The sequence below is a fragment of the Siphateles boraxobius genome, unplaced genomic scaffold (assembly GCF_051911475.1).
Source record: "Siphateles boraxobius isolate OS27281-9 unplaced genomic scaffold, OSU_SipBor_1 20, whole genome shotgun sequence".
Lineage (NCBI taxonomy): Eukaryota > Metazoa > Chordata > Actinopteri > Cypriniformes > Leuciscidae > Siphateles > Siphateles boraxobius.
The window spans coordinates 14,869,444-14,888,809 of NW_027508811.1; the positions used below are offsets into that span (position 1 = coordinate 14,869,444).

General features: G+C 35.1%; 2 protein-coding genes across 2 annotated transcripts; one reads left to right on the forward strand and one right to left on the reverse strand.

Moving 5' to 3' along the window:
- Nucleotides 1-578: 578 nt before the first annotated feature.
- Nucleotides 579-13,461, forward strand: sgpl1 (sphingosine-1-phosphate lyase 1). The gene is made up of 14 exons (XM_077236996.1): nt 579-836; nt 4,437-4,602; nt 5,835-5,902; nt 6,520-6,667; nt 6,900-6,979; nt 7,933-8,061; nt 8,368-8,456; nt 8,651-8,759; nt 8,870-8,968; nt 9,068-9,214; nt 9,830-10,068; nt 10,243-10,389; nt 10,619-10,739; nt 11,526-13,461. The coding sequence occupies exons 1-14, from the start codon at nt 825-827 to the stop codon at nt 11,688-11,690; spliced, it is 1,719 nt and encodes a 572-aa protein (XP_077093111.1). The 5' UTR covers nt 579-824; the 3' UTR covers nt 11,691-13,461.
- A 1,369-nt stretch (nt 13,462-14,830) lies between these two features.
- pcbd1 (pterin-4 alpha-carbinolamine dehydratase/dimerization cofactor of hepatocyte nuclear factor 1 alpha) lies at nt 14,831-18,042 on the reverse strand. Its single transcript, XM_077236997.1, has 4 exons — nt 17,913-18,042; nt 15,710-15,841; nt 15,519-15,599; nt 14,831-15,313 (listed from the first exon to the last, which is right to left on the reverse strand). The coding sequence occupies exons 1-4, from the start codon at nt 17,913-17,915 to the stop codon at nt 15,221-15,223; spliced, it is 309 nt and encodes a 102-aa protein (XP_077093112.1). The 5' UTR covers nt 17,916-18,042; the 3' UTR covers nt 14,831-15,220.
- Between the last annotated feature and the right edge of the window lie 1,324 nt (nt 18,043-19,366).

A 19,366-nucleotide genomic window follows, 5' to 3' on the forward strand; every position in this document is an offset into this window, starting at 1 on the left:
TTAAGCTGGACGCTATTTTCTTCTAGATTTGCTGTACAGCCGAAACAAACGTTGTTGCATTATTTACAGTTATCACTGTAAAGCTGCTTTGAAACAATAGCCTATTGTTAAAAGCGCTATAAGGTGACTTGACTTGACTCCTAGAAAATATCAATGCAGCCCACCTCGGGAGATCATTATCGTAAATAAATTGTGAAATTATTCATGCAATGAATATTAATCAAGTTTTCTAGGCTGTCCCTTCTTTTACAAAAAACAACACCACGTAAATTTGGTGCTTTCTGATATTAAAACTTAATTAATCATTTTAAAAATAAAACATGACATAAAATGATTAAATATGAACAAACAACAACAACAATAATAAATACATACAATATATATAATATATACAGTACTAGGCTACATTAAAAGATAATTTCGCAGACTAATATAATAAAAAGGTAGGCTACTCTACACACAGACCTCCCTGGAAAATACCAGGAAAATACTATGTAAACCGTGTCGAATCTGCGAATTGGCAGCAGGGGCTAATGACTCTCACAGATTCTAACAGTATGTGTGCTGGACTAATCACTGTGATAAAGGACACTTGCAGTATATGAAGATCAGCGAATGGGGAGTCTCGCATGAAAGCAAATCGCGTCCCCTTTTACTCATACGGCACTTCCTGACATAAGCTTGCTCCTCTGATTGTGTCATGCAACGGGGCATCCGCTCTCAAAACTAGCCAAACAAAGATCTTTCAGGCTGTCTTCCCCATTTCTCCCGGGGTAGTTGAAGAAGCGACTTTTTCCAGACGGGGTGTAACCTTGGCAAACAAAATGGACTACAGGGTGAGTGGGTATGATGTAAATTAGAAATCAGCTGTGCTTTAAAAATAGTCTGTTCCAGCTATCCAAACAAGCCATGTTTATGTCATAACGAAATCTTCGACTATGAAATTTTTTTTGGTCAATCGTATTATGTTACTTTGTTTTGTTAACCGACATACTTTATTTACCCTGAAGAGCTGTAATGATGGTTTAGTGTATCAGATCTATAAGTGACACTTTCATCTGATGTAATATTTTTTCACTTTCACTGTTGGGAATTCAAGTGATCTTATCATGTAGGAAGATTATTATCCATTTGATGTGTTGTTGTTTTTTAGAGAAAGAGAGAGAGAGTCTGGGCCCAAATGCCATACCGTAAATTTTGTGTAGCTTTTGTTTTCTGTGCTGCTGTGTAAGAGGCACATCATGCACAGTTTGATAAAGGTGAAAGGAGAGCTACCTATTATAAAACCGTTTCTTCTTTATATAATTCTCTATAATAATCACTTGTCTTTGTGGAAGAACCAGGTGCAGAGAGGGACATTTTCATTGTGTATGTGTTCTTCAGAAACCTTCCTGTGACAGGCTCAAACCCAGAGGAAGTGCTATTCTTAACAAGAGTGTACAATGGGGGCAAGATCTGTTTTGATTATGGTTTAGCAGCATCTGTTGCTTGTCTGACGCTGTATGAATGCTAGTGATTTAATGTGTGTGAATTAACTTCAGGGCTCTATGAAAGGGATATTTCTCACCCCATAAATAAAAGTGTCATCATATAGTCAGTCACCTGTATATCATTTCTTATGTGGAACACAAAAGAAGATACTATGAAGAATGACAGCCTCAGTCATCCATACATATATATATGTGTGTGTGTGTGTGTATGTTTATATGAGTTTATTTATTTAATTTTTTCTTAATGCTTTAATGTACACTTCCGTTCAAATACTTGGGGTCAGTAATATTTTTTAAATGTTTTTAAATGAAGTATCTTATGCTCACCAAGTCAGCATTTAGCCTATTTGATCAAAAATACAGTAAAACAGTAGCATTGTGAAATATTATTAAACATTTAAAATATCTGGCTTCTCTGGTAATATATTTTATATAATATAGTTCTTTTCTGTGATGGCAAAGCTAATTTTTTCAGTATCATTACGCAAGTCTTCAGTGTTACATGATCCTTCAGAAATCATTCTAATATGTTGATTTGCTGCTCAAGAAACATATGATTTGATCGTAACATATGAACATAAACGTATGATTATCAATGTTAAACAGTTGTTATGCTTGTTATTTTTTTGGATACTTGTGATACTTTTCCCCCTCAGTATTCCTTGATAAATAGTCAAGGATCCAAAGAATAACATTTATTTGAATATAAATCTTTTGTGCCCTTATAAATGTCTGTACTGTTCCTTCCTATCAATGTAAAGCATCATTGCTGAATAATTGTCTTAATTTCTGTCTAAAAAATTCATCTTGACCCTAGACTTTTGAATGGTATAGTCAGTGTATAGGGTGATTGCATATAAAAGCAATTGTGTAGGCTATATACTTTTAGCTACTTAAATTATTTGAATTAAACCAATTTTTGTTTGTTTTTTCATGTAGACTTCCAACTTTTATTTACAATTCACTTTATCATAGACCTATTGTCTTGAGTCCTATGAAAGATAGACTGGAATCATGAGCTCTTTGACTCAACAACGGACAAATAATCAAAGCTTGAGTAGAGAGGGTGTGCTTGTCTCTACTACACTAGGACCTGAAAGCAGCGTTTAGGGGCCACAGCATATATTTTTTTATAAACGTATTGATTCAAACTAAACCCATCCAAGTGCTTCATACATGTTCTTTTATCACAATCGTGATATCTGTCATGTTCAGAAGACTTGTTGTATAACATAGCAGACGTGTACATCTAGTCATCTCTTTTGCAATGCGTTTCTGTTGTCTTTGCCTTTTGCCCCTTTTACAAGATAACATAATCTCAGCATTTTATGGCACGTTATGCACTGAGAAGCTGTGTGTAGGTCTTGTTACATAAGACTGATGGTCACGATGCTTTTGCCAAGTAAGACATGTTCCTGTATCAACATATTTCATTGATCCTGGAACAACAATTAGTCCTAACCTGTCTCCCTAACTCTACCCATAACGTCTCCCTAAAATAAGAGGGAAATGATATGAATAATACTGATGTAGAAGCACCTATTCTGGTTGTAAGCCTAATCTTGACATAAAGTGTAAACTTGTCTCTCAAATCTGATTGGTTGATTGAAATGTTGTTCCAGGATCAGCAAAGACGTTGATCTAGGAACATGTTGGACTTGGTGAAATCACGTTCACTGACTGACGGGATGCTGGCTTTAAAGATTTGGTTTCAGTGCAGTTGAGGTTCCAGATTTCATGCTGTTTGTTATATTTGGATCCTGAACGTATGATGCACCTAAGTCCTGGTCAAAGTTTCAGTTGTTCACTAACATGACCTGTTTACCTGCTCCTCTAAATCCGCTGTACTTTGCAAACCCTGCTAAACCTGTTGGAGAGCTCGTCATGGACTTAGAACTACATTCAGGGGATGTTGTTTAGCTCCTGTCTGATTTATTCATTATCTCCTTGACAAAATGAATACCTCTTAATTTTGCTTTATTATGTCTAATAGTCTAATTATGTGTCACTTATTGTGGTAGATTTAAGATATGCTTCTCATATAACTAGTGCTCTTTACATACTCCGAATGCAAATTATAGCTTTTAGTCTGGCTTTTGAAGAAGAAGTGAAATGCTCATTCATTGCATATTTACTAGAAGTTGACATACTCGTGAATATGGTTGGCTAAGACTTTGTTCTGTTTCCTGCATGCTGTTATGAGACACAATCTGCGCTGTTATCAAGCAAGACCACATTGTGCTGTAAAAAATAGTGATTGTGAAATGCGTCCACCAGATATGCTTTTTTTCCCCGCTCGTTTAAATGAGATAAACTAGCCATTTATAAATATGTACTTTTCAGTATAATGGACTTGAACTAGTATTTTTTAGGGGATTTTCTTAAAGACCCATTTTAAGTCTCTGCTTTGGGTTTTGTGTGGCCAGTTTCCCATAATAAATAAGGTGTGGTCAGTAGGAACAATATCTGTGAAAGTAGGCTAGTTATCTACTAAGCTCTGCCTGGTTCTTATGGCTGAAGTTAGACATTCTCCTGCCACAGTTGTCTTAAGTGTCATTAGTGAAGCCAAGCTCTTCAGACAATTAAGTATGAGTCATTTCTCTAAGTATTTAAGTATAATTTTGAATGTTTTTTATAGAGATTTTAATTTTCTAGCTGTTATTATGCTAATCTGAGAACTGATTGCCAGCATTTTGTAGGTAGTTTCTAACCCCGAAGAATTTCACTAGTAGGTTGTTTATTGACTCTTCTATCAATGTTTATTGATTGATTAATGTGGCTAAGGCTTGTAATTGCTGGTAAGTAGCCAATTATTGGTGTCTGTGTTGAATCTGTCTTGATCTGCTTGAGCTTTGTATTTTCCAGCTGTTTATTGAAAACGGATTGGGTTTATTTCTGGTCAAGTTGCCTTGATTTAACAATAACATGTCTCCTTTACTCATGCAGAGTGCCTTGGAGGTGTATAAGGAGATGGTGCTGCTGTACATAGAGGAGGCTCGGCGCTTTGTGAATTCTCAGTGTGCTGGTCTGGAGCCATGGCAGATCATTGCGACCACTTTGCTGTCCACGCTCGGTGCGGTGTGGCTAAAGGGTTTCCTTTTCCAGCAAGATAGTAAGTGCTATTGATCATTCCTGTCTTTGAACTTCTGAATATTAACTATGTGGTCAGGTTTACACTACCATTCAAAAGTTTGAGGTCAGTAAGATTTTTTAAATGTTTTTGAAAGAAGTGTCTTATGCTCACCAAGGCTCCATTTATTTGATCAAACATAAAACAGTAAAATTGTGAAATATTATTCAAATTTACAATGACTTTATATTTTAAAATGTAATTGATTTCTGTGATGTGAATGTTCAGCATCATTACTCCAGTCTTCAGTATCAAATGGTCCTTCAGAAATAATTCTAATGTGCTGATTTGCTGCTCAAAAAACATTTCTTATTATTATCAATGTTTAAAACAGTTGTGCTGCTTAATTTTTTTTTGGAAACTGATATTTTTTTTATTTTTTTAGAATTCTTGAATAAAAGATTTCCATTTCATATATATATATATATGCTGTTCTTTTGAACATTCTGTTGCATTATAAAATTCTTAATTGTCACTTTTTATCAATTTAATGCATCCCTGCTGAATAAAATTACTTTCTTTTCTTTTTTCAAAAAAGGTTTTTACTGAACAATTTTACTGACCTCAAACTTTTGAATGGCAATGTGTACAGGATCTGGAAGGTGTATTTCCAATAGTCAATAAAGAAGAGAAAAAACAAACAAACCATGAAATGCAATGAATTTTGTAGTATTTTCATTTTTTAAATATTTTTTTTAATATGGTTAATAATAGTCAGCGCACATAATGGTTGCTTTATCAACAGTCTTTTCATAGTCATAAGATACAGTTTTCTTTGTTACTGTGAAACAATCTGAAATATCATTATGTTGCAAGCTAATAGTAGGTAAATAATCATGTTGTCCCTCTTTGCTATTCATCAGTCAGGAAGTCTTAAACAAAGTTGCAAAATTTCAAGGCCACTTGAAAATAACAAAATCTGTGGCACTTGTTTTTTAATTCATTGTGTCATCAACCAGAAACAATGGTTTCTGAGGAAGCTGAGGAAAAAACACCCAAACTTTTACACGGAGTTCTCTCATTTGTTTAATTTTACATGCCAAACTTCTATTGACTCTACATCTAAAATAAGAGATTGTTTTGCAAGTCTCTAGCATTGACAGGCTTGCATTGACAGGAACTTTGTAAAGCAACTCAGATTTGAAAGAATGTCTCTGTGGAGTCATTTCATCTCACATCTTCACCACAATTTGCTCATTGTTCGTGTTTTCTAGGCCTGACGTCAAGAGTAAAGAAGCAATTCTTTAAAATCATCAGAAAAATCCCATTTGTCGGAGCAACAGTAAGCATCTAGTGGTTTTATAGTTCCCTTTCTTCTTTCAGACTTCTCTTTCTGACTCACTGATGGATGATTAAGTCACCATTGCCATGCCTAAGTGGAAATAAAGCTTTTATCACACTTTCATAATAGGATCCTGTGATTATACCAGGGTTTACTTTAGGTCATCAACCTGAAAAGATATGTCTGGCTCCAGTCAGAACCGACTGCTGGTTGATTTTGATTTGAGTCTGTCTTGTCTTCTTTATGATATTTATTGAGATGCTAACCAGCTTAACATTACAAATTATTACAACCTAAACACCCCTTAGACAGTGGTTCTTAACCTTTTTTACCCTAACCTGTTTTGTTTGAATAATTTGAGACTTTCGATATATATCAAATTAATTAAACAATTATTTTTGTGATTCCATAAGTTATATATATATATATATATATATACATATACACACAATGTAATGTAAAATACTCTGTTTACACCTTGATGTTTTTGTTGAAGTTAAATATTTAAAAATAATGTATTTATAAAGGTTTATTGTCCCCTCAATTTCTGGTTTTAATGAAATATTCAGAGGTTTGTTTGACACTTTTTGTTTTCTCCCTAATCTTTCCCTCATCAGATTCAGAGTCAGCTCAACAAAGCATTGGATGACATGTCAGTGAGTCTGTGCACACTGAAGGAAGGCATGAGCTACACCAAACACCTACCAGCACAAGGCCTCACCCACAAACAGCTCCTTGACAAGATCAGGGAGTATGAGACACTGAGTGAGTCACCTTCTGCCTGTCCCAACTCCCATCTGTTATAATGATGGAGAGCCCAAAGGCTTCAAAGATAAATCAGAAACTCAGACTGAATTTGCCCTACAGTAGTATGGGTGCAGTTTCTTTGCAAGCAAGTTTATTTACTAGGAAATAATGCAGCTGATTTATATTACAAGTTAATATCCCACTGTTCTGTCATCAATTTTTATTTTTTTTGTAATACTTCTGATTTCAGGTGAGGTAGACTGGGCGAAAGGCAAAGTGTCAGGTGCAGTCTACTGGGGGGATGAGAAGCTCACAGATCTCCTGGTGAAGGTATAATGGCCTTTAAATCATTTAGATCAGTAAATCCCAAACAGGGGTATGTGTGTTCAAGGGGGTGTTTTTGATTTTGCTTTAACCTGTAAAATTGGACAAAATAAAAGATTAGTCTCATGATTCAGCTCATTCTCAAGGAACATGTGTGCAATGATTTTATACGTGTGGATCACATGCAGAATATTTGTGCTATCTGATGTCTTTGTTTCACCAAAAGTATTGATTTGCTATTAGTGTAATAAAAATGAATAATAAAAATAAGAAATAAAAATAATAGTGTAACTATTAAATGTGATGAATTGCATCCAGTATAATCTCATTTAATTTAATATACACTTCCATTTAAAAGTTTGGAGTTGGTAAGATTTTTAAAAAAAAAATGTTTTTGAAGGTCTCTTGTGCTCACCAAGGCTACATTTGGTTTGATGGAAAATATAGTTAAAACTGCAATATTGTGAAATATTATTACACATTAAAATAACAGTTTTCTATTTTAAATTGTAATTTATTTCTGTGACGACAAAGCTGAATTTTCAGCATCATTACTCCCAGTCTTCAGTGTCTCATGATCGTTCAGAAATCATTCTAATATGCTGATTTAGTGCTTTGGATAATTATTAATGCTCAAAACTGTTGTGCTCCTTAATACTTTGTGGAAACGGATGCATTTCTTTTCAAGATTCTTTGACAAATAGAAAGTTCAAAAGAACAGCATTTATTTGTAATTTTACTGTCACTTTTTAATAATTTAATGTTACTGACCCCAAATGGTAGTTTAAGAGTTAATGGGACATTTGATTTGGTGTAGATTAAGTGCTACTTGAGGTTGTAGTTATACATATGACAAACAAGGTTGGGAAACACTTTTAGATGTTCACTTTACTTTTGAATCTAGCAAAGCCATTGCAAAACAAGAAATAAATCCTGGATTTTGTGTTCCTCTGTTGCAGGTGTATGGTGACTTTGCCTGGACAAACCCCCTCCACCCAGACCTGTTCCCCGGGGTTAGGAAGATGGAGGCAGAAGTGGTGCGGATGGCGTGCACTCTATTTAATGGAGGGCCAGACTCCTGTGGCACAGTCAGTTCTTCTCACTATCTTCCCTGATGGAATAATGTGGTTGTGTGAAGTTCCAGAAGTTCTTTGCTCACTCTCTGAACCCATTTGTAAAAAGGGTTCTGCTACATATTAATACAGTTGTTTGTACGTAATAAATGGCTAAATGTGGTGAATGTCACCTGAACCAAATCCGTAGAATGCTATGAGGGACTCATAAATGGGCTACATTCACACAGCAACAGAATAAGTTTCTCAGTCCATCGTTTTTCATTAGAAGACTGTTCACTAAAATTGAATTATTCGTTTTGTGTGTTCCTATCATGAAAGGTTACCTCAGGTGGAACAGAAAGCATCCTGATGGCATGCAAGGCATACAGAGACATGGCTCATGAACGGGGCGTCAAACACCCAGAGATGTATGTACTGTCTTGGTCTAGTAAAAATATCCAGCCGTTGCAATTATAATGCTCTCTTTCTACTTGGGTCAATAAACAGTTTATTTTTATATTTACTGTTTTATTTTACTTGAAGAAAGAATTTTTTTTAATCAGTGCAACTTCAAACCCACTGTAAAAAGTGATTTATATTATTTGTTTTGTCTATGCTGTAGCATTGCTCCCGTGAGCGTCCATGCTGCGTTTGACAAAGCTGCACATTACTTTGGGATGAAGCTCATTCACGTACCTCTGGACAAGAAGACCATGAAAGTTGATGTGAAGGTACTGCTGTTTGGTTTGTTCACAGTAATCGGGTACATTTCTAATTCATTCAATGTTTTTATGAATATTGACATCCATCTAACTTTAACGACTACTTTTTTTGACTATAGGCCATGAAGAGGGCCATTTCTAGAAACACAGCAATGCTGGTGTGTTCAGCTCCTCAGTTCCCGCATGGAATAATGGACTCTGTAGCAGAAGTGGCAAAGGTAATATTTGCTTATTATAATGGACATGTAATCCAGTGATTTTGTATCATTGTATAAATTAATCTAAAATATATTCTATAACTTTTTTCTTCTTTTTAGCTTGCCGTAAAATACAACATCCCATTCCATGTGGATGCATGCTTGGGTGGGTTCCTGATAGTATTTATGGAAAAAGCGGGTTTCAAACTTGATCCCTTTGATTTCCGGGTCAAAGGTGTGACCAGTATCTCAGCTGATACGCATAAGGTGAGAACTTGATAGTGATATATATTAATAAATGAAAAACACTACTGTTCAAAAGTTTTTGGTCCATAAGATTTTTTTTTTGGGTGAAAGAAATTAATACATTCATTCAGCAAGGATGCATTAAATTGATCAAAAGTGACAGAAACTCCAGAATCTTTAAAAAATGCTGCAGAATTGATTTAACATTGATAGTTTTAAGAAATGAGCACCAAATCAGCACATTAGAATGATTTCTGAAGGATCATGTGACACTGAAAACTGGTGTAATGATGCTGAAAATTACATATTGAAATAGAAAACTGTAATTATATTTTACAATACTAATGTTTCTACTGTATTTTTGATCAAATAAATGCAGCCATAAAACATTAAAAGTTTTACCAAGCCCAAACTTTTTATTGGTTGTGTATTTGAAAAAAAAGGTACATTTTATTATTTTGATGAGTAACACAATTAGCAAATGAGCTACTCCTGACCTTTATTCTGGCATTTAAAAACTGATATTTTTAATAATCTGTTGAGAGTAATCTGTCCAAATGTAATTGCAATGAAAATTACAGTAAAAATGCAAAGTCTACTTAATTATTATTATTTTTAATCATTGTGTCTCCACAGTATGGTTATGCTCCCAAAGGCTCCTCAGTAGTGCTCTACAGTGAAAGGAAATATCGCCACTACCAGTATTTTGTAGCGCCAGATTGGCAGGGAGGAATTTACGCGTCTCCATCCATGGCTGGATCTCGGCCTGGAGGCATAATTGCAGCTTGTTGGGCTACCATGATGCACATGGGTGAGAACGGATACGTTGAGGCCACCAAGAAAATCATTGGGACAGCACGCAAAATCAAAGCAGGGTCAGTAAAGCGTCATTTATAATATAATGCATAATAGTAAATGAGACACAGGCTAAGTGTTGCTTTGAATGTACATCAACTGTGCCAATTAAATTTGCATGGCAGGTAACATTTACTTGCCAGGAAAGACATTACGTGCTGAAACAACATCTAAAAAAAACTCTCTTCCCACAGAATCCGTAAAATAGATGGGCTGTTTGTATTCGGGGATCCAGAGGTGTCTGTGGTGGCATTAGGCTCCGATGTTTTTGATATCTTTCGCTTATCTAATGCACTGACTTCAAAGGGCTGGAATCTCAACACTCTGCAGTTCCCATCTAGGTATGGTTAAAAAAAGAGAAATGTGTTACTTGAGCAAGTTATGCAAATTAATGTACCGTCCCTGAAACAGAATGAAAGTTAGTAATACTTCAATGCCACAATTAAATAATGCAGCAACCAAAAAAATACACTTATACATTTTCACCATTTTAACTTTACATTTTAGGTACTGGTCAGAAAAGTTGTTTCTTAGATCATTGTTCATACATCTTTTGTTGTTCCCTTTCAGCATTCATATTTGTGTCACAATGCTACACACACAGCCTAGTGTAGCAGAGCAGTTCGTCAGTGACGTGAAGAGAGAAGTAGCCATCATCATGAAGAATCCTAAAGAGAAGACCACAGGAATGGTGAGTTTCCTTTTTTTTGACATACCAACAACTTTGAGTCGATCTACAACACTGTTTTAATGTTTGGGGTCAGTAAACTTTTGTAATGTTTTTGAAAAAAGTCTCTTAACAGTACTCTCACTAGGGCTGCAAAAATATAATAAATATGGTAGTATTGAGAAATATTATAATGATTTAAAATAACTGTTTTCTACTTTAATACATTTTAATATGTATGTTATTCCTGTGATGGCAAAGCTGAATTTCCAGCAGCCATTAATCCAGTCTTCGGTGTCACATGATCCTTCAGAAATCATTCTAATATGCTGATTTGGTGTTCAAGAAACATTTCTTAGTATTATCAATGTTGAAAAATTTGTTAAAACCTTGATACATTTTTCAGGATTCTTTGATATTTCAGTTAATCAAAGGTTTAGTCTTGTTTTAGTTTAGTCAGTTTAATGCATCCTTGCTAAATAAAAGTATTATTTTCTTTCACAAAAACAAAAAAAAAATCTTACTGACCTCAAACTTCTGAACAGTAATTCCTATATTGTTGCACTCCTAGATGTTGACCAAATTTTAAATGGATTTGTCCAATCAAAAATGCAAACTTCACATTTTGAGTACTTTATATACTATATACGTATACTTTTTTTTTCTGGCAAAATGGTTATTGTCTTGAAAGCAGATGGGTAAAATCCTCTCTATACCTCCAGTCCACTTCAGTCAAGTTGTACACGTATAATCTCATCTAATAAACCACAATGAAATTACCATTGTTAACTCTCCTCTTTTGTGTCGTAGGGAGCCATCTATGGCATGGCCCAGTCCATTCCTGACCGATCGATGGTGACTGAGATCTCACAGGGCTTTTTGGACTGCCTCTATAGCACTGAGGTGCCCAAGATACAGAACAAGCCCCACAAAAACCATAAGAACCACATGAATGGCAACTCCAAAGTGCACTGAAACTGCCTGCCAGTGTCTCCACCCTTAGCTGGCTGAAGGGATGCCCATCACAATCATCTAATCATTAATTTACTTCATTCAGTCGTCTATTTACAACTAACTATTTTATGTATAAGCCATAGTCACCTGATATTTTGGGATTCGTGACCGAGGAGCGACTGTATCCTGTCTGTAAGACTATGGAGACAGCTGCACAAGTATCTATGTGAATCTGTGAAGGGTCTGGGATATCTTAGTCTAATTTTGGTGAGCAATGAGTGCAGATTTACTTCTTTAATTTCTTATTTTTATGACCGGTGTACACCATATGTATTTGATCACACTCCCACTATTTTTTATTTTTGGAAGTGTTTTCTGACACTTAAACCTCAGGATACCAGGGAATAATGTTGTCACAATGTTTTAACTGGTAATTTTTCACCCAAATTATTGACAAACAGTTTGGACAATTTCTGAGAGTTAAATAATGCAGATTAGGATAAAATCCATAATCTGATCAACATTGACAGTGTAACAAAACAGTGTTAGTTTTTTAATATTCCCAATATATTATTCCCAATAGAAACTTGAAAACATAACAGACCATTTTAGAATGGTAGGGCTGCTCAGGTGAACCTATATTACACATGTTTAGTTTTATTTATTTAATGTTAATTCCCCATATATATTAGACATTTGATAGTCCAGTCGCAAAACATCCATCTTATTGAAAAGATATCTCACTGTTTTTAAATGACCTGATATCAGGGCAAAATGTAACGATTCCATTGACCATGTTGTAGTCAATATTACCTGGTTGAAATTCCCATCCATATGGGTTTTTAGTGACCACATTTCACCCTATCTACCTCAAATCTATTTCAAATAATTGTATACTTAATCATTGACTGTTTCCCTTTTGTCTAAATCCTGAGAAATGTCACCTATCAATGCCATGCTCCAGGTTATGGTTTTTCAAAGTACGGTTTGAAGGTTTTCAGCTGTCTTTCCAATTGATTCATGACCTGTCATTTGAGTTCTATTTGTGTGTTGTATTTGTTTGGTTTCTTTGTTCCATCTTAACTCAATTGAATGACAGCTAAGCCCTGGAACAACAAGAAGGGAAATTAATCTTTGCATGAAGTCAGTGATATGAGGAAGTGTGATGACATGGTACCATGGAAACATCACATCAGATCTTGTCAGCTATATAATCCCATAAGCATTTATAATATTTGTGACCACTGTGTGTTCTTTAAATATTTTAAATCACTAATATAATGTCTCATATTTCAATGTTTTTTTTTTCCAATTCAGTAATTTCCATGTACTTTTTTTAACCTCTTTTGGGGACTCGAGTAGGAGGCAGAATCGTTTTTTTTTCTGATACCACTGTAGTACAGTGTATACTCAAGAACTGTAACATGCCTTAGGCTAAGACATAGATGTGGATTTTTGTCTTCTAAAAGTTACCCTTCTTGCCTAAATTAAGCATTTTAAATGTTATTATGCAATAATCTGTAATTACTGTAACTACTGAAACTGAGGCACCTTGATCTGAATATTTGAAGCATTACATGACCTCTATGGTTATGGTTGTATGAAGCACAAAACTAAAAGCATTCACCTAAATGCCTTTCACAGTCGTCAGGGTGTGCGCTATTAGGTTAACATAGTAGCTAAATCTGCCTCAGGGACTAGGCCTTTACCACATCATGCAATCCGTTTCAAGTTTGCCCTGTAATGTTTTCTTGTTCCTAATATAAATCAATAAACATGGTCCTAAAAGAAATATGAATATTCTGGTCGCATAATATATATACTTTTCACTGTTTTACAGAATGACATGTCTGATTGGGTCCACTTCCCTCCGTCTCGTGTTTTTGAAACTTCATTGATACTTTTCCGTTGTCCATTTATGCAAACATGCACTAGATGGACATGTTTGATCAATGCAATCGTGTCTCTTGCAGTGTCTCGCGTTCTAAAACACTGCGCTCAAGTTAAAAATTAAACTTTAACCCTAGAATGCATAAATGGGGTCAAATTAATCCGTATTCATTTCCTGTGGAATTTTTAACCTTCAGTATTTTTGTTTAAAATGTGTCAATGATTATATTTACTTTCTTTAACTTTATGGATTACTTCAAAAAACAACTTTTATTTATAGTGCAACTTTGGTTTGAGAAGTGGGGGGTGGGGATATTTTGAATCCCATTTCCTTTATTTACATACATTTAGGGACAATGGGGATACAAAATCCTGGAAATAATTTGATTATAGTGATAAATTCTGCCAAAAAGAATGGTAGGGTATGTAAGAAAAATATGTCTTTCTTTTATTTTTTAATAGGGGCCGATCACCAAGACTTCAGAGAATCATTTTATAAAGTAATAAATGTTAGCTATTAATGCATGCGTTAACAGTCATGAAGTTCATCAAAAGTATAACCTTCTCAGACAGAATGCAATTTCAGATGCAGTAGAGAAAGGCTACTGGAAGGACAGCTTAAGGCCCAAACAAAGGAAGTGGTAGTCTCTCTAAAAGTATGAATGTGAAATATTTTGTCTGTCTACAAAGATAATTTTCCCATGATATGTGAGATATGTAGGTGTAGAAATGTAGTGAAGGTTCAGACTAGAATATACTTTACAGTAGATCTAAATTAGTTTAGAAAAAGTACAACTGCATTTTAAAAATAACAAATTTCATCTTTTGTAATGTATATATGCAAAGAAATTTTATGGACAAACATGTTTGGTAAACTAAAACATTTGTGTTTCGTCAATAATTTGTAATTACTTCATTAATAGGACACCGATTTTTTAAGAAAACCATTAATTCCAATAAGGGCCATTTTGAACCCTTTATGCCTTTGTGTAGGTTTTTTGGTTCATGCATTCTAGGGTAACAAAGCAAAACTTATCTCTAAACCTTGCGTTTTTTAAAAACAAAAACGCATCTGTCGATCACACAGAATGCCTGTATTAAAGTGGAAGATGCAACACTACTACTGAATGAAAAATAACACACTGACTTGAAATTAGTTTTTAAAACTTGAATGCTGAAAAGCAGTACGATTTTTAAATCCAAAAATGCTTTTAGGGTCCATCATTGATTAAATGGGAAGCAAATAAGTACATTGATTTCACATGCCAAAGTTGACAAACACTCAGTTTATTCCAATTCATTGAGGCACTAACCATTTCATCATTGGATCAAATGGAAATTAAGGCACCATACATTTAGTTTAAAAAATACTATAAGCCATAGAATAATACAGTAATGTAATCGTGTTTCACCGGTCTCAATGGTGTTCTCGCAATTCTCTGATCATTTATGTACTGTGAATGTGAAATGATTTAAAAGATGAAATGTGTCTTGAATGTACTATTAATACTTATTTGGAAAAGATCAAGTGTAACAGGCAGACAACACACAGTCAAAACTTATATGGTGATAACTGTGATACAGGAAGATTTACAACATTTTTGATCCAGTTTTACAGGCTACAGAGGTTGACTGACAAGCTGTCAAGAGAGAGGATCCATTCAATAGACAGAGGCCTGATCTATAAAGGTTGCGAGGGTGATGTCACGCTGTGAGATTCCTCCACATTCATGAGTACTGAGAGTGATTTGAACCTACCAGAGATAAAACAGGCAGACAGGACAGTCAACATGAAATAAAAATTGGCCGCATTTATGTTCTTCAAACACATTCATGGTCTTATTAATGATTAATCAGTAATTAATCATATTACAATAAAATTTCTAATCCCTTATTTAGGCACAAATGCAATCACAGCCATGACCATGCTAGCCTTACTGATGATGGGCCTATCTATACCTTGTTATACACATTAAACCATTCGGGATGATGATCCATTTTCTCAGCTTGTAGTGCTACTCTGGACATGAACCCAAAAGCCTAAAGAGAAAAGAGCATGTCATTGGGTAGGCTTTATGTGTTGTGAAGTATTTCACTCTAAATAGTTTTATAACCTTAGTCTCTCTTGGCAGTTTTACATAGTTTATTACCTGATTGAAGTCTTTGAAGAGAAACTCTTTGTAAATAGCATCTCTCCCCACCACCTCCACCCACTGAGCATTCCTCATCACGGGCAGGATGTGCTCCCTCTCCTCCATGGTAAGAGTCTGAATCTTCCCAGCCTTAGGGTTTAAAACAATTCTGGTTAGAAAATATCCTAAAGTGAATTTCGTAAAAATGAATGTTACAAAGCGTGTCACATCTCAATGAGTAAGATGTTTATATACACTCCTGGGCAAAATGTCGAAGTCAAAAGTGGCTTAACAATAAGGTTTTAATTGTCTTAATCACAAATTATTGGTCAGAAAATATAAGAAAAAAAAAAGAAAAGAAAATGCACTACTTAAAAAAAATAGCTATCTCAGAAAACCATCAAAGACAGATTTATGTTTTTGGCAAAATATGGGAAGATGTGTGTGGAGTGATGAATTACGATGAAACACGAGTTGCATGGTGATGCTCCAGAGCGATGTCCTCGAAAATCTCTACCACAGATAAGCATGTAGGAAGAGTGCCATTGTGGGGAGCCTTATAGCTGCTGCGATTGGTGAGCTACTTCACTGTGAAAAGTAATGCTTTGGTGTAACAGGAGAATATTATAGAATGGCTTGCTTCCCACAACTGAAAAGTTATTATCTAAAGAGGAATGATCAGATGTCATTTTTCAGCAAGACAATGCTCCTACCCAAACTGCAAAGACAACCAAGAAGTAGCTTGAGAACAAGTCCATCAGGATCATGTTTTGGCCTTGGTCAGAGTCTAGATTTGAATCCTATAGTGAATATTTGATGTCACATTAAACTCAAGCTAACTGGAAGACCTTTTTCAACTACTCATGAACTGTTCTGCCATTAACATTGAGTGGAACAACAGTGACTCTTCTTCCGGTAAAAAGCTGTCTGCAAGTTTACCCACACGGTTTAAATATTTAAAGAAAACAAAGGGAAATGATATCCCATGGTAAGTTACTTTATCTACAGTTATTTTTGCAATTCTTGCTAATTTCCTCACTAGTGATTTGTGATTAAAATGGTTAAGACCATTAAAAGACCACTACATATTTTTCCATTTGCAATGCCCAGGAGTTAGTGTGTGTGTATGTGTGTGTGTGTGTGTGTGTGTGTGTGTGTTTGTTTACCTGCATAATAATATAACGAAACAATAATTATTTATAAAAATTAAATAGTACTGTATTTAATTGTGAATGTTTTACATACTAAGATATAATCATTATTTGTTAATAGAACAAATACTTTTAGAACAGTTTTGCAAACACTCACTCTCTTAAGCAACCATTCGGAGGGGGATGTTTCAGAAAAACACTGTGATTGGTTGTTGTGAGCCACATATGGAATCAATGATGACTTGCATTTTCAATTTTAGGAGCTTCCACCATATGACTGTGGTCGGGGCAATGAAATTCCTAAGCAACTTAACCCTTCGCGCCCTTTCCCCCTTAAATAAAAATCACATGAGTTTTAAACACAGGTCTGTTACAAAAAGAAGACATTATTACAATCTATTGAAATGTGCATTTATAAAAAGGTAACTGACTTGAAAATGTAGGCTTTCTACATTTTCTCTATATGCTTTGTGATACATTTTGTGCACTTCGAATTGAATGAAATGGAAATTAAGTTGATTTGAGTCAGCATTTTATTTTGTACTATCCACACACTATAATCCCTGAATGAACCATCAGTGAATTGCGTCAGAGAGCCTGTGCAAACACATGTCAGTCATTATGAAGCTCCAACACTGATAAAGCAGACTGACATCAACAGGTCTCTTAGCAACAGTGTAATCTGCTGAGCTAATGCTGCTGCACGAACAGACACGCCGCAACAAAGAAGGCGAAGTTAAGCCATGGCAGTTATATCAAATCAATAACAGACCTTGATATGTTAATGATAACTTGAGCACTATACTATGTGCTTTCTAAAAATATATATACACGAACAATTGTATATGGCAAAACACGAAAAAACTTGATTGTCTCTAATAAAAAACTGTTGCAGATTTTAAAAATCACTGTTAATATAAAAATAGCACGATACCTGTTCAGCCCATTCCAGTTTTATTTGAAACATCTCGTTTGTGGCAATGTTATGCATTTATGTACAAAGACACTAGCGTCTTAATCCACATGCATTAATAAGAATAAAAATATTAAATATATATGTTTTCTCTTACCATGTTGAAGGCGCTGTGCGTGTAGTGCTGCTATGGTCTCGTGCATGCAGCTGGATTTCAACCTATGATTTCAACATATACAGTTCAACCTGACAGTGTGTCTAGAGCACGAATGTACGAATCCTACTATGGTGAAGGGGCGTATTGTGAATATTAAACTAAGTTGCGTATTGGACGCTCTTGAAAGATTACCAGGTTACGTCAGCACGCTCTATTTAATATTAAAGTAGGGGCCCTCTTGCTGCTGCCCTGCCAGAAGCCTGAACAAAAGATGAGTGTGGAAAATCTTGTTTTACAGTCTTAAGGTGAAAACCTTTTTTTTTTTTACAGTCTATGGTGAAAACAGAAAGGCGTTTGCAATTCCAGACAGTGAGAGAACAGAATACAATTAGACCATGAACAAATAATAACAGCAGGATCCTACCTGCCTCCAGGCGCCAAAAACGGTTAAAAAAAATGGCTTCTAGCATCAAGCATATGTTCATGAAAATGCAAGCCATTAAATTTTTTTGTAAAAATGCACATTTCTTATTATTTGTAACGACTGCTCTTCATGCCTGAAAAGATATGAATTTTGCACACCCGGAAATTATCCCTGTTAAGTGAAAGGATTCATCAAGGGTCACACACACCTTAATAAAATAAAAACACAGAAAAACGGAAGAATTACCATGACAGAGTACAAACATAAGAAGTTCTCATTTCCCCTTTTGCCCTAAGATAAGATAATATTATTTTAATGAAATTTGTATGTTCTTCTCTTTTCTACTTAAATACACTTATAAGTTATAACATATTTTGAATGCTGATCATGGTTATTTGCGCCTTGCACAAACTTGCAAGCAGTTTTTAGCCGTGTTGAATGCTCGATTCTGATTGGTTGGCGAAACTCAAGGCTAAAGTAGTTCCAGGCGGGTCTTGACCGCAATCGCTTCGCCAAATGATTTCAGTTATTTTAAAAGAGAGCTGGCTCTGTTACAAAGGTCTTTCTTTACAACCCACAGAACCAAAACCCACAACGACACTGACCGATTGAACGGGGTAAAAAAGGAACCAAATTGCCACAAAATTACGTTTTTCAAGAGCGAGGTGCAGATAACAGTAAAATTGGTTTCGCTACATAGAAGCAAATGAGAGAGTGAGGTAATTCTCACACACGCACGCGCGCACGCACCCACGCTCTCTCTCTCTCTCTCTGTGTTACTACTAGCCTAGTTCTAAAATTACGTTTTGGAATTATCAACGGAGCTTAAGATAAAATGCATATTAGATCTTAAGACACATCTGGTGTGCATTTCATCGTCAATTATTCATTACTTATCTAACGTTAACGTTAGCATGTACGGACTAGTCCTAGACTATAGCCTCATGTCATTCCAAACCCTTAAGACTATAGTTGAGATTGTAACGGTAAAACTTATACATATGAATTAATCAGTTTAGTCCAAATTTTA